The following is a 16,439-nucleotide window of genomic DNA, read 5'->3' on the forward strand; positions in this document are numbered from 1 at the left end:
ACGCATTGCTGAGAGAGCAACGTCCACAGGGCGCAAAATACACCCTAATCGCTCATCCAGAACTCTGGTTACACGGGGACGAATATACCGATTTGCCACAGAGACTTCCACGCTACCCCCCCCTCCCCTCCCACCCCCCACCCTCACCATCTGAACTGTGGATAAGCTCCCGATCGATGCTTAGATTGTATCTTTTTTTCCCCTTCGGTCACCCGTTCAAGTCCTGCAAATGGGGTCAATTTGTGATGTGGCGGCTTTTCAACTGGGATTTGTGATCACATTTTCGGGGGGGGGGGGGGACAATGGAAAGACGGTGTCTCCTGTCTATATGGGGAACATTGGGGACAAACAAGGAAGCCGTTTTCAATAGACACGGGTGTCGCTCCCTGGTTTCTTGATAGTGCACTACTTTTGAACAGGACCTTAAGGGCAGTAGGGCACTAGATAGAGATAGGGTGCCGTTTGGGATAGCGCCAGGCGCCTTATCTCTCCTCCCCTCTTTCTTTCCTTGCCTGACCTCTAGTGACGGAGGAGACCACGACCACATCTAAATGCCCACTAACATCCTGGTGTCAGTCACGACACTCAAGCCTTCTGCTTACGGGCTGAACTTCCCGTCCCCGTACACCGCAACCGCAGGAAGCTCGCGTCCCCTCGATGCGACACACGGAAACGTTGCTGTGCTGATCTAAGTTTGAATAACGTGGAGGGAAAACATCACTGTGGTTTGTCGCGGCCTGTGCAGGTTCCGTTTAGCACAGTATCACAGGTGCGGCATTCTTGCGGTTATTCTTCAGGCTAACTGTCGAACCCGTAATTCAATGTTTAAATACCATCTGTGTTTTATGGACCCGCATCTAACACAGTCAACATTGTGCAGCCTAGTGTAAACACTGAATCACAATTGCTTGGTGTAGGGTGCAGCATACTCTATCCATCAATTCACATTTATTTATAAAGCCTTTTTACATCAACAGTTGTCACAAAGTGCTTTTACAAAACACCCGGCCTTAAACAACCAAGGAGCAAACAACAGTTGTGTTGAGTTTTTACTGCTCCAAAAAGATCCAAATGTGGTCAAAGGTTTGAGAAGGCAAATATATATTTTTTCATTCAAATATTATTATTTTGTATTTACTTTATGTTCTACTATTCGTTCACACCAGCATTTGGAGAACAGTCACCGGTGTCCCTCCACGGACCGCTTTAGACAGACAAGTGCGCCGGACCGTGTAGACATTTGGGGAACTTTCTTGTCGCTTCCCGTTTTACCAGCTAACTGCGTACTTTCAGCTCGAGTCACAATATTCAGGTTTCACTTTATCGTGCTGAGATAAGGTGAAGTGAGCAAATACTCTTTATCAGAAAGTATATTTCTTTAGTCCACCGATCCTTCATCATGTCGTCGGTGCCAATGCAACTACGCGACGAGAGGTGAGTCTCCTCAACATCGGTGACAGCCAGCCAGTCGGAGCTATGCATATTTCTTCGAATCCAACAATGAAACTTACGTGATGTTTGTATTTAGAATTATGCCAATTAAGACAATATACAAATGTTTATTTTCAATATAACCAACATACCGTTTTCTGTATTGCCGGGCTTGTACAAGTTGTACGTTTCGATCGAAAGGTCACTGTCGTTCACCGAAATACTATTTTGTGTCGATTTTAAAATGAACCAATTTACATAACAGTTTCGTGTTTGAAAGATTGCAACCTTCTAACGGGTTTGACTTTACGTGTGTGTATAGCGTTTGGATATCTGTGATGCGTAGTAATTATGGGTAATACAAATAAAGCAGCTATTAAACTAAAGGGTGCCAAAGTATTTCAAAGTATTTTAAAGGACCTGAAAACCCATGCAAAGAGAATTAATTGGCAAGTAAAAATCCGATTTGTCAATTGGTTGCTGTTTGACCACTCAAACGTAGACTAGCCTATTATTAAAAGCCCGCTTCTACTCAATATTGACCTACATTTACCTGTTTCTATTTTTCAAGCAACACAGGTATTTCCCATGCCGAATGTGTTTAATGGCATAAGCATGCATTCTTTCTCGTCTCCTCGTTCTCTCATACATTTCCTCGCCCTTTCTTACTCTCTCATTCTCTCCCGTCAACCCCTTTTCACTCCTCGTCTTCCTCACCTCTTCTCTACGCTCTTCTCCTGTCCTATTCTCCTACCAGTGACTTTGACCAGCTTCCGCATAATATTCCTGTCAGTGCCACCATCGCAGACATCGAGGAGAAAAAAGGCTTCATTGACTATTACGTAAGATGATGTATCAATTATATATTTATTTTTCGAATTTTGCCTGGAGTATAGTAAAAATATTACATGTGCTATCCTCTAGCAATATAATGTGTTTAACCAAATGAATTCAGTTCGAGGCCGTACCTGAACGTCACATACAACATTAAGAACATACCCTGCATGTATCAGTACTGGTATAGAATAAATATGCGATAGATTACATCCAGTGTAAAGCTTCCGCTTACGGTCAGCAGTAAAATAAAAAGAGAACACTGCTCATGTACATTCTCTTTCTCCCCCTCTCCCCGCTCTCCCCCAAAAGCGTTTTGTAATCGAAGTAAAGACCAAGGGTGGCAGTAAGTACCTGATCTACCGCAGGTACAGTCTGTTCTTCAACCTGCACCATCAACTGGACGTCAAGTATTCACCAGAGTATAAGATAACACCTGGACCCAACACCTGCATCCTGCCCACTTTACCTGGTGAGTGTTTGGGGGTTGGTGGTGGGTTTTCTTGGACAGGGGGGAGGGGGGGGTCAAAAACATCCCAAGAAAAACACAACTAATTTTCCATGCGCTTAAGTCTGGCTATTTTCCGGCGTATTTCCTGGGTTTGTTGTGAAAGGTAAAATAGGGGGATTGGATTAGAACTGGGGTTACAGATAGGGTTAGGGATTTCAATTAAGATTTGGGTTAAGATTTGGGTACGGCTTGGATAAGGAAAACTCTTAATTTCCAACAGGGATAAACATTGCATTAATTTCTGTGAGCGGGTGTGCACATCGCAGGTGTGTGTGCGCACAAACATGTTCTTTGAAGTGTAACGGGTTGCCTGAGGCGTGGAAGGCGTTACCGAACAGTTGAACATAGTTGTCATTCCTCTGCTGCCTGACCAGGATGGGTAAAATGTGGCCTGTGCAGAGAGACAATGGGGAAGGGTTTAGGAAACAAAGGGATTCATTAACATTTAGAGGAGACAAAGGAACGGAGAAAGGGCCTTTTAGAGCACATTTACACTACAGCAATTGTTGTGACAATAGTTTAATTTAAATCACATTCAAATGATATTCAAACGCAATTTTGAAAGGTGCCACACCTGCGCGCCCCGGACCCAGACCACTGACCAGGAAGACGTGTGAACTCCCTGACAATGTTGTTTACCTGGTAACGGACGCACGGCTCTCTCTCCGTTAAATGAGCGCCGTTGCTGCTGGTGATTGTCGATTTTTTCAGTTGCCAGTGCAAGTGGTGTTTAGTTGCCTCCTAACAACTACGTTGAAAAACAAAAAGTTGTATTTTTTGCAATACGGATTGGACATGATGTAAATGTATCAGCTGAGGCTTGCTCTGAGCGTCAGTGCCAGGGAAGCTGTATGACCTTTCTCTCGCCCTCCCTCATCCCCCTCTTTTCTATCTCTTTCTCCGTCCCCCTTGTGACCTCACTCATTCTGCTCAAATCTTTCTTTTCTCTCTTGTTTTCCCCCAACCACTTCCAATCAGTTGGACTCCTGTCAAGGCTAAATAGTTTTTCTACAGAATATGTATCTGCCTCTGCAGGTGTATCCAGCCTGTAACAAAGATTGTCTTGTTCTCTTTGTCTCACTTCTTCTATCCCTCTTTTTTTGTTTCTCTCTTTCAGTGTCTCTCTCTTTGTATACTCCTCTTGTTGTCTTTTCTATCTCTCTCTGTTTCTCTTTATGTCCCTCTTACTTTACATCCCCTGTCTCTCTTTCTTTGTTTGTTTCTTTCTCTATCCCTCTCTCTTTTTCTATCCCTCTGTCTTCCTTTCATCCGTTTCTCCTCTCCTCCATCGTCCTCTTGCTGGGATCTCTCTGTCTTGCTGGCTCAGTAGATAATTGAATATTAAAAGGACAAAGCAGGCAGGCTGTCTGGCGCAGGATGTTTTCTCCCTCTGTCTCTATCTGCCTCATTTGCTTGTTCTCCATCCTTACATGTTTTCTGTATTCCAACCTGCCACCCCCCTCCTAATGGTGTGTCCTGCTCCTCAGTAACATAATGTAGGTAATAGAGTTGAACCCAGACCAAAGTACATAAAGTCAGTTACTAACACACACACACACACAGTCTTTGTCACAAGTTGATGCAGCTCCTGAGCGGCAGGCGGGTATATATAGATCACACTAGCTTAATTATGATCATGGAACTTATCTTCATTAAAAACAGAATAGAGAGAACAGAAAATGAGGCACTGGAAGAGTTGAGTGGGGGGGTGGAGGGTGGAGAAAGAGGGAGAGAGACGGATAAAAGAGTGATGGATGAAGGAGGGAGGGTTGGGAGAGAGATGAATGGATGAGGAAGGGCTGAGAGAGAGATGGATGATCAGTTATTAAATGGGCCCAAATTAATTTAAGCATCAGAGGTAAATGACCGGAACGGAATCGATAGAGGCACAGGCTAATTTAGAGTTCCCATTAGAACATAGTAGAACTATGGGGCGTGTTCTAATAGGGTGTTACCAGGGTGAAGGGCCTGTTAGCATTCCTGGCTGTGATGATTTGAGACCCTAAAGGCATTGTTGCTTGGACATGGCAGCAGTTGTTCAGAGGGCCTCTGGCTGGAGGCCAGTGTCAGGCAGTCGTACAATGAAGTCTGACTCAGGAGCACCGCTCTGAGCGTGTTTGCCTTTGGGATGTTTCATTAACATGCCATGAAAATGCAATTAAAACTGAATTACCATGTTAATATTCCTGTTAGCAACCAACGCAACGTTCCCAATCTATATTAGCTACTTAAAAACGGAACAGTCTCTGGAGACTACTTTTTATTTGTTCAAGGGGAAACACATTGACTGCTTATTGACGCTGTCTGTGTGTGTGTGCACGTGTGTGTGTTTCCGTCCAGGTAAAGTGTTCATTGGCAATAAAAAGGAGATCGCGGAGAACAGAATTCCAGATCTGAACACTTACATGAAGGTAAGCCTGCATGGGATGAGGACACATCTTCTGGGAAAACATTCCCAAACACACAGACACTGAGCGGACAAGGTGTTAATCTACGTCTGACGACACTGACCCTCGTGAGTGACCTGTAGATCAAAGGACTAGTGAGTGACCTGTAGATCAAAGGACTAGTGAGTGACTCGTAGTGATTTTTATCTGAGCGTCAGAATGTAGTCCGGCATCACGAGCTGTGACAAAAGAGTGTCCCTGAGCTCATGCTGGCGCGGTGACAGATTAGGCGTAGTGAGCGATTATTCTGTATCCACCCCTGCCAGGCGACGGCCAGCGGTCGCGTGGCCTGCTTCTCCTGGGAATGTTGCTCCGGGCGTGTCCCAAATCATTCCCTAGACCCTGTAGGCCATTGGTCAACAGTCGCGCACACAGCCCAATGACTCAGCACTCACTTCTCCTTTCTTCTGCACCCATTGCCTCACGCCGCGCTTTCTAACTGTGTCCCCTCCCCCAGAGGCTGCTGGGACTGCCGACTTGGGTTCTGCTGGACCCGCTCATCCAGATGTTCTTCTACCAGACAGAATCGGACAGCCAGCACCTCCCTCGGACCCTGCGCCGCCTTCGACCTCCCACACGCAGAGTGTAATACTTATAGTACTATGGCAGTGTTCGGCTAGAGGAGCAGTACTCGGTCATAGTACTTGGCAGTAGTACTTCGTAATGCTACCAATCAGTAGTACATTGTAGGAAGGTTTTGTCTTCCCTCCTGTCTTTGGTTTAGTTGCGTTGGTCGGGTTCCCGAAGGCACCCTATTTTCAGTGCACTCCTTCTGACCAGGATCCATAGGAGTTCTGGTTAAAGGAGGGCACTTTGTAGGGTGTAGTGTGTCATTGAGAAGGCTGATTCGTAATGTGTGGTAACCGGGGGCTCTCTCAACGGGAAGTGTGGTGAGCTACGACTCGGGTTTCAACCTCTGACAGTTAGTCAAAATGTCAAAACCAGCGGTCTAACTCCCCCCCCCTTCCTCCCTGCCTGTCTGTCTCTCCAGGAAGATGGTGAAATCTAACAAGACAGATATGTTCGCTTCCCCCAGAGCAGAGGTAAGGCTCCAACACTAATCTCTCTGTCTCTCGCTTTCTTTTTTTAACCTCTCTCGCTCTCTCTCTCTCTCTGTGTTTGACCCCCTTCCCTCCCTCCACCGCCCGAATAAAGGCAGCCCCCCCATAGTGCCGTGTGTGTCTGGTCATGGCCTCCATACCGACCCACACGACAGAAAACGAGCGGTCAACATGTTCCCGTCACAACCACATCACCGCGACTGTCAGCATGTGGTTTGAGAACACTGTGCCGGTGGTCAGATGACCAACATCCCGCGGAGTGGGAGGGAAAATCTAAACGTATGTCCTCCTGATCTCTCGACTGGCCCGGGGGTGGGCGATGGGGTGTGTCTTGGAACCTCACTGGAGTTTTTTAAGATTCACTGACACCACAGTTAAAGAGGTTTCGGTTTGACACATCGTCCAGTGTACACGTGACACTCATACCAACAGATAAACACACAAAAAACAAAATAAATGCCATGCCCACAGCACTCTACATAGCAACTATAAGATGAACCGATACAAAGTGCCTTAGTAAAAAAGTTCTCTCCCTCTTTTTATAAATGATCTGAATCTCTCTCCCTGTAGAATATCTCCTTATCTGTCCCACACATATTAGTGGACAGATCTGTACATTTCCAATCCGGCATTCACACACAGTATTTATTACATTTGAGCCAACCCTCTCCACACTGTGTGTCTTTGATCTAGGTGTTTTCTTGTGAGGGAAGATGCGATTTCCAATTTAGGTGTTAAGTTTAGGGAAGAACCTACGACATAATTTTTTAATTGGGATTGCTTTAAGGTTTAGAGAGTGATGATCTCAATGGAGTGATAACCTCAATGGAGTGATAACCTCAATGGAGCATCTCAACTGTAGCCGATTCTACCTAAGTCTTATCTGTTGTAGTCTATTATATTGTTGCGTTTTTTTTTTACTTTTACACAGTTTTATCCCAATTTCATGATATTCAGTTCATGATTAACTCCCAGCAGATCGATATATATATGTGTCTTATAAATGCCGATATATGTGTCTTCCGGAGCACATCCGATACTGTTCTGGACCTTATCACGCCGCCTGTTCAACCAGAAGGTCTAAACCAGAATCCTTACGCGCCAGAAGGAATGCTCTCTCCAGCTTCCTACCTCAGTTGAGCTCACAGGTGCCCAGGCTGCCAGAAGGAGTCGCTAGAGTGCAGTGAGGCTAGGGAACCAAATTGTAGGACTAACCTCCCAACGCAGGCGGTGCTGGCTGAATGCATCACCCTCCGTGTGTCCCCTGGGCTAATCCGCAAACAAGATTCGAACCCTGGTCTCGAAGCAATGCCGCTAACTGCAGTGTGACTGCACTGTCACTGTACTGTTGTGCATTTCAGGGGCTCAGTTTATATTGCATTCCATTGTACCGTACTCTGTTAAAGCGTATTCTATTGTACCCCACTCTATTATATATTATTCTATTGTACCCTACTCTATTATAGCTTATTCTATTGTACCTACTCTATTGTAGATTGTTCTATTGTGGTTTATTGTAGCTTATTTTTGTTGTGGTCTTCTGTAGCCTACCAAATTGAATTCTAATTTAGTCAATGTCTTGAATAATATTACTTTTTTTGTCAGCAGAATGGGTACAGTTTGTGTTGCTGTGTCAACAGATTAGTTTGATTATTAACTCTTTAAAGAGGTCATGATCTCTCACATGGAGCCACGCAGTAAGTGGCTCTATGAATTCCATGATTCATTCACTTCACCCAAGCCAACCAGGAAGTGGGTCATCCAATTAAGACCAAGACAGAAACACTCTCTCCCTATTGGCTAGCTGTGTTAACGAAAAGAACAGCTTCAATTAGGTTAGGGGACATTAAGGGTCATTGGGAATGAAATTGGGACACGTGAGTCGTCCCTGGGTTGCCTGACCCTCGAGCCATGATTCTATTTTTAGAGTGGAGGCAGGTCCCAAATGGAACACTATTCCTCACAAAGTGCACTACATTTGACCAAGGCCCTATGGGTCGTAGTGCACTGCAGTGGGATTAGGATGAGCTGTGAGTCTTCTTCAACGGCTCCTTACCCTCAGAGTCACAACTCTACAGCGAAATGGTTACAACAGGATGTGCCTGTAGTTAGATTAGGGCTGTTGTTTCAAGAGAAACTGTTCCAGGTTAAAGGAGTGATTTGTGGGCTACAGCGGGCCATTTGGGAAGTCAACTGTAATGGTTGTGAGTCCATGGGTCCCTTGTTTAATCAGTGCTCTATGTAGGACAAACTACACTGTCTCACTGATCACCCACAAACACACACGTACACTCAAAAAAGACATCTTTGTCCCAGTTGGCATTTTACCCAGAATACCTGGCCTGGATAGAAGGCCACAGGAGAGTGAGGGAGCAGGGACTGGAACAAAAAAAACGGATGTTGAGGAGATGGAGGTTGAGGGGGAGGAGATGGAGGTTGAGGGGGAGGAGATGGAGGTTGAAGGGGAGGAGATGGAGGTTGAAGGGGAGGAGATGGAGGTTGAAGGGGAGGAGATGGAGGTTGAGGGGGAGGAGATGGTGGTTGAGGAGATGGAGGTTGAAGGGGAGGAGATGGAGATGGTGGTTGAGGAGATGGAGGTTGAAGGGGAAGAGATGGAGGTTGAAGGGGAGGAGATGGAGGTTGAGGGGGAGGAGATGGAAGTTGAGGAGATGGAGGTTGAGGGTGAGGAGATGGAATGTGAGGAAATGGAAATTGAGGTTAAGGAGATGGAGGTTGAGGAGATGGAGGTTGAGGGTGAGGAGATGGAGGGTGAGGAGATGGAGGTTGAAGAGATGGAGGGTGAGGAGATGGAGGTTGAAGAGATGGAGGGTGAGGAGATGGATGTTGAAGAGATAGAGGGTGAAGAGATGGAGCTTTCGCTCAGATGTGGCTGTGTTCCTTCCATTGGTAAATAATAAGGCCTATTAACCCCTCACACGTTCAGTAGACACATACATTTTTCCCTGCAGTAACTTGACTATGGAATCAAACCATATGTGTGTTTGGAGTGATTCTATACAGAGAACCTGAATGGGGATGCTGAGTGACTGTGTGTGTGTGTGTGTGTGTGTGTTTATGTGTCTGTATTAGTGTGTATGAGTGTGTTAATATGTGTGTGTGTGTGTGTGTGAGTTTGTGTATGTCCTCAGGGTCAGATTAATCTCCATGGATTGTGTAATTCAGTCAGCTCCCTCTCTGTCCCCGGCCTCATTAATCTACACACACACACACACACACACACACAGGGACACACAGACACGTACATGCTTGATTCAAGCGTGTCGCTAGGATCATTTAGACCGTAATGAAACCAACTGACATTCATTGTCTCGTCAATGATGGACCCGAATGAAGATGTAGAAACAGAGCAGATATCCCGCATCACACTTGTAGCCGATGTCATGGCAACGTTCAGGCTCAGGCTTAGAAACGCGATCGTCGCGGTTGGCGGTTGGGAGACGAAATGCGGGTGGGCTGGGTAAAAAAAAAAAAGTCTAAGTAAGTAGTCTGAGACATTGGTGCAGATCTGGATTTTGCACGGACAGCTTTGCTCACTTCTCCCATTGACGCACGCGCGTTCAACAAAAAGCACAAGTCACATCGTTTAGGGGACAGCGTCAGATGTTCACCCGTCTCCCCCACGTGCTCCCGTGACTTCCAGGGTCATACGACCCAAACAGAAGGCCTGGGCCGGGTGGCGGTGCCAACAAGCCGCAGAGAGGTGCCAGCAAATATGGTGGTGCCGGAAGTTGTTTCTGCGGAAGCACACAATGCCCCCATTCACCAAAGCGCGATAGCAGTACACACGGGTCTGTTAGTCTTCAGACCCGTGTCTGAGTTTTTCCCCCAGGTCGTAACTAACGGTCTTTAACATTTGGCTAAAACACATACATCTACCGAGCCTTTTAAGATATCCGTGTGAATAACAATGAATTCCTTGGCAAATATTCTCATGTCATCAAACCGCTTTCCGTGTGGCTATGCCGCTCAAATGTATTCACTATAACAGGTCTAGAAGAAGCTAGTTTGCTACGGCACGTTCTTTCGTTTCAGCCCTGTCATGGATTTTTTGCAGTTTGTCCTACTGTTAGTACAGTCGTCAATGGAAAGCGGTTATTACGGTGACACAAAGACACATGGATTGGTGGGGCATACCACAAACAGCAGCCCCTTTTCATGTTGAATCGACATCGACCAAATGAAAGCAGGTCTGAGGTGGACATCTCTATGTGGGTCTAATTCCGTGGTGACACACTCTCCTTTCACTCACTCAGACACATGGAAGTACCTTTACTCCGCATGACTTATACTGCTTTACTCTCGCTTTAGTCCTTTCTCTCACTTTCTCTCAACCCCTCCTTTAGTATTCTCTCCTCTATTTCTCCTCTGTCTCTCTCTCACTCAACCCTCCCACTTTCTCGGTCTCTCTACCTCAACCCTCCTCCGTTCTCCCTCTCTCTCTCTCTCTCTCTCTTTCCGTCTCCCTCGCTTCATCGAATAAAGGGAATTTAAAAAGGATTCGCTCCTCTCCCCTTATCATTCCTCTCACACGTCATCCTCCTTTCTTATTGATTATCACCAGTCCCCTTGTTCTTTATGTGTCCTTTAATCCGCCCCCCTCGAGCTTGGCGGAGCAGAGCTTCAGCGTCGTGCGTGTTTGGGTCCGTCAGTGAGACGGTACGTGCACCAGTGGATGAGCGTGGGTCCTTCCTAGCTGTGAAGGTTTCCCCAGGAGACGGTGGCACTGCTAATGGGTAGCGAGGTAAAGGGGTTGGTGTTAAACGGTTGACATCCTTTATACAATTCATTACCTATTTGAAAAGACAAAGTACAGGCTATGCAACAAAAACTACTGAGTTTTAGTGGTCAGGTTCAGTAAACTAGCACAAAACATTATATTGGGATATCGTCAGAACGATACAGTATGATATATATAGTTTAGAATGCTGTAGTATGATGTATGTAGGTTAAATCGATACAGGATGATATTTGGGGTTGGTTTTGCATGAACAGATAAACCCCAGTCCTTGATTTTGAATCTTTCCCCGTGAGATCGCCCCATATACGCTTTAAAAAACAGCAACAGGATTTTTAACTGTGGTCAAGCCGTTTGACACTACCACAGAATGATCTGCTCTCATGTATCCACGCGTCCCTTCTTCCACACATGCCCTTGTGCTCACACCAAAATAGACGTTTCACACGCGCACGCACGCACGCGCACTCCGTATTGACACACGCCAGCCCACCCGCTAAATGCTCTTGCCTCTGTCTTAGATGCGTGCATGACCGATCCCACGCGCCGTGCAGCGTCTCTCATGCACGCACGCACGCACACACACCGTAGTGTTCAGACATGTTCTAGTTATTGACTTCTCTCCTACTGTCAATGCCTTTCAAACACGTCTCTCTCGCTTTCACTTTTCTTTTCTGTTTTATTGTCCTGGGTGCTCATTTAGGCGGTACCCGTTTCTCCTCCGCTGAAGCCCGGACGGTCCGGTCTGCACTCGGTTTCATACTCACTTCATTACCAGTCGAGTCCAATAAAAGTCTCACTTACCTGACCGTCACTCTCTCTCTCCCTCTGTCCCTTTCTCTTGTCCACTCCCTGCTGCTGGTGTGTGTCCTCTGTCTGTGTGTGTGTGTGTGTGTGCGTGCGTGCGTGTGGTTCCCAGGCGGTGTTCGATTTCAGTGGGAGCGGGCAGCTGGAGCTGAGTTTCAAGGCTGAAGACGTGATCTTCCTTCTGAGGAGAGTTAATGCAGACTGGCTGGAGGTGAGCTGGAGGATGGAGGGAAACTAAGACTGAGGCAGGGGAATGCTGAGAATGAGCGAGAAAGAAGGTGGATAAAGAGCGAAGAGGGAAGGGAGGGAGAGGGGGAGGGGGATGTAGTGGGGGGGAGAGGGGGAGGCGGAAGAAAGAGAGAAGGGATGAGGAAGAAGGTGGAGTGAGGAGGATGGAAAGGGAGGAGTAGAGAGAGCAGAAGAATGTCAGCGAGAGAAAGAGACAGGTGATGAGGAGGAGAGGGAGGAGGTTGGGAGGAGGTTGCGAGGAGTCAACGTGTTCGTGGTAGTACAGCCTAATTGTGAGCAAGTTCAGTAAGGTCAATTTGCTTCTAATACTGTTAAGGAAACCATCAAGACTCTTACTCCGACTCGGTCTCTGGTGTACTCCTTTCGGTCTAACATTTAGCGCTGTGCTGGCACGAGGGCACCTTGCCACTGTTTCAAACCTAACGTGGCTGGCTTAGAGGGGACTCATTTGGTCTTGAATCACACCCTCCTCAAACTCGCCACCAGCCTCCTTGGTAGTGCTGAAAGGAACCGGGCATCGGGTGCGCCAGCATGTTAGGATAACGCCAATGTGCGTGTTAGGGACCTGCGTCAGGTAATACATGTAAGGACCAGAAGAATAGTAAAACTAGTGACGTTTAGGTTGAGGCATTTGGGGGATAAGGTTAGGTTTAGGTAAGCGTAAGGGACAAAGGATAGAAATCGAACTTTTGTTTGGTTTTGTGTGTGTGTGTGTGTTGAACAGCAACAGACAGAACACAGGCAGACGTCTGTGCTGAAATGGGCCACTCAGGCTGCACTTCACTGTCTTTCATGAGTGGATTAATCAAATGGTCCATCTAATCAGGAGAGAAGCCCATATTAAGCAGATTCCATTATTATCAGTCACACTTAATACCACGCTACCTTCTCATCCGCCTGTCTCGTTCTCTGTTCATACACCTCTCTCTCTTTCAATTCTCATCCATTCGTATTTCCCGGTCAGCCATCTCTTCATTGTGATTCTGTCCAGTGTCAAATTGTTCTCTTTTGGTTTTCTCATAATTCAGTCTGACTGCGTTGGTCCCCTGGGTCTCTGTGGCATATCTTAGGGTGATTTAATAAGCTCTTCTCTAGGTTCATCTCTCAGTAAATGAGGGCTTTGGAAGGTTTCAGAATCTCTTTCCTTTAGGTGGGTGTGAAATTTAACAGCTCGTTTCTGGATTTTGATGATTAATGGGCGTCCTAAATTAGCTCTGAATTCACAATTGCTGGTTTTGCATTGTGCTCTATCTTTCACTAAGGGCACAGTAAAAGACCGGACCGGTATTTTCCCAGAATCCTTTGTGAAGATCATTAAGCCCCTCCCTGAGAGCGACTCTGATGGTGAAGGAGGCGAGGATTCAAGAAAAGGGGCGGGGTCATACAGCTGCCTTCGCTGCTACTTGCTCACACCTCAGGGTGTGGACACCAGGTGTGTGTACGTATGTGTGAGTGTGCACGTGTGCGTGTGCATTCCAGTGTGCGTGTTACAACACTGCACCAAATGTCATTGAAAGTTTGAATGTCACATTGTCAATAGTCCCATATTAACTGACCCTGGTGTGACAGGACTATTGTATGATCTGCATTGTGTTTTCTTTGTGAATAGTCCCATATTGATCATGGTGTGGCAGGACTATTGTTTGATTGGTGTTGTGTTTTCATTGTAAATAGTCCCATATTAATTGATCATGGTGTGACAGGACTATTGCATGATTGGTGTTGTTTTCATTGTGAATAGTCCCATATTAATTGATCATGGTGTGACAGGACTATTGTATGATCTGCATTATGTTTTCTTTGTGAATAGTCCCATATTGATCATGGTGTGGCAGGACTATTGCATGATTGGTGTTGTTTTCATTGTGAATAGTCCCATATTAATTGATCATGGTGTGACAGGACTATTGTATGATCTGCATTATGTTTTCTTTGTGAATAGTCCCATATTGATCATGATGTGGCAGGACTATTGTATGATTGGTGTTGTGTTTTCTTTGTGAATAGTCCCACATTTATTGACCATGGTGTGATAGGACTATTGAATGATTGGTGTTGTTTTCTTTGTGAATAGTCCTATATTAACTGACCATGGTGTGACAGGACTATTGTATGATTGGTGTTGTGTTTTCTTTGTGGCAGAGATGTGTGTGTAGAAGAAGACATCTCCACACAACCTTCCTACAAGGAGCTTCTCTCACGTATGAGGTAAGACACACTCATATTCTTGGTATGGGATTTTTCTAAAAACCGTTCCAAAAAAAGCATTCAAGCGTTTTATGATTTTATAGCGTATCATTATGACCAATTTTAAATACATTTGGATGATTCTCTATTTTTATTATAAGAATTTCAGGCATGTTTCTATTACATGCTGTGATTAAATTGACCCAAACATTTATTTGAAACTTGAACTGAAAAACATCTGCAATCCTGAGACCGTTTGAGGTTGATTTGGTGGTTCCTAGAATGGAAAGTTTTGGCAAGCTTCGAGTTGCTGTCCTATTTCTGAGTCGGGATAAGCTTCATAACCTGTCATACACCTCAACATCTTGTCAGTGACATAAACCTAAAGACCTAAACTCTAAACACTAACAAGAGTAAATCACATTCAAGCGTCACACACTAACACACAAGTACACCCACACACACCCACCAAACAGCCGCCAGCACCCCCTGGGCCCAGAAGTCTACCCAGAATGCAACATTGGAGCACAAATCACCTCTGTGCATTCCAAAATGAGCTCTGCACCCCTCCCCTCCCCGTGCTCCCCATGAGCAGACGCCCTTTGTTTTTCATTCTCATCCCCCACTTTTCATTCTCCGTCTACCTTGTTATCTGTTCATTAGGGGCCTCTGCGGCCATCCAATATTTTACTCTCCATTTCGAATCAGTTATAATCTATCATCTGTTGTCTGCTTTCTGCTCTTACTCGCCCCTCCTTCTCCCCTCTCACTTTCCCCCTCCTCTCACCCTCTTTCTGTATCTGTCCGTTTCATCTCTCAGAGATGTGTTTAAGCTGGACGGTGTCGTAGCCCTCAATTACCGTGACCAGGACGGTGACCTGGTGCGTATCCTTGACAACGAGGACGTGGCACTGATGGTGGCTGAAGGCAGGCGGCACAGGGCGAAGCAGAAGAGGCCTGTCAATCAGTTTCCCTGGGAACTTCACGTCACCCTAGCCTCTGACATGTCTGTATATAGCACAGAAACATAAAGAGAGGGGGGAGGGAGGAGGTGAGGGATGGAGGAGGTGAGGGAGGGAGGGAGTAATGGAAAGGGAGAAGAGTGAGCGAGAACGGGAGCGGTAGAGGTACACAACTATGTTACAACATTTCACTATTACCACTGAGCACATGATCCGTTTTCACGTGTCTTTTTTGTTTCCTACATATACATGTACATTCTGCCATGACCGGTGTTGCCTATAGCTGTGCCTCCAATGCCTTTTCAATTGAGTTAAACAAATAAACTGTATTGCAATGCTTGTGTGAGCATGTGTGCGCTTTAACGTGACTGGGTGGCGCGCGTGCACACGTGTGCGATGAATGCGCTCCGAAAGGCAAACCGTAACGGTGATCTGTCGTACCACGATGGTCTGGGTGACCCAAACTCCACTCCGTTCCTGTCCGAAAGGAGTCTTCGGCGGTATACAGGGGACACCGTGGGTCTTGAAGAAGAAAGCTGATTACGTTAGCACTAACCCTGGAGGTCTGTTAAGTCTCTGCCTTTCTGTCCAGTGGTGCTATTTCCACCTCGCTTTTTATCATTTCTGCTCGGTTTTCTGGGTCCTCTCTCACGTATTGCTCCCTGCCACTCTCTGTGTTTCTCTGTCTTAACTGTGTCATTCTCTCTAATAGGGTGGTATTTTTAGTCCCTATTGTTAGTTGGGATTCAGGAGTGTGGGGGTTCACTGAAAATACCACACACACACAAACACATATTTTTATAAATCAGTGTAAAAGCAGTAAATAAAGATTAGAAGGTGTCCTTGGTAAACCAACTGTTTCAGTCGTAACTTTTTTGATATCTTTCCAACAGCACTAGGCTATATAAATATATTGCCTTGTTTACTTCACAGGGGCTGTGTTCGACAGCCAGTGATTTCACCGCAGGCATGCCAATGAGTATGTAAATAAGTTGATTTCAATCATGATTAGTTGACCTTCGGCACGAAATGAGATCCTCTAATTACAACACAGCCAGACTCCGTTATGGGGAGGTCGAGAGAATCGCTGTCATTGGGTTTTTACTGGGCCATATGCAAACGGAATTTTACGCCCTGCTGGAGTTCTGTGTGTCTGAGGTTGTCATTTTTCCAGGAGGGAGAACAAGCCCAGGT

At 46.0% G+C, this 16,439-nt stretch overlaps 1 protein-coding gene across 1 annotated transcript; it reads left to right on the plus strand.

The window, feature by feature from the left end:
• Positions 1–1,171: 1,171 nt before the first annotated feature.
• On the plus strand, positions 1,172–16,100 carry ncf4 (neutrophil cytosolic factor 4). Its single transcript, XM_010872695.5, has 10 exons — positions 1,172–1,434; positions 2,189–2,273; positions 2,578–2,737; positions 5,117–5,187; positions 5,681–5,808; positions 6,215–6,266; positions 11,960–12,058; positions 13,359–13,528; positions 14,239–14,304; positions 15,104–16,100. The coding sequence occupies exons 1-10, from the start codon at positions 1,400–1,402 to the stop codon at positions 15,312–15,314; spliced, it is 1,077 nt and encodes a 358-aa protein (XP_010870997.2). The 5' UTR covers positions 1,172–1,399; the 3' UTR covers positions 15,315–16,100.
• Positions 16,101–16,439: the final 339 nt, after the last annotated feature.

This window comes from Esox lucius, chromosome 9 (genome assembly GCF_011004845.1).
Source record: "Esox lucius isolate fEsoLuc1 chromosome 9, fEsoLuc1.pri, whole genome shotgun sequence".
NCBI lineage: Eukaryota > Metazoa > Chordata > Actinopteri > Esociformes > Esocidae > Esox > Esox lucius.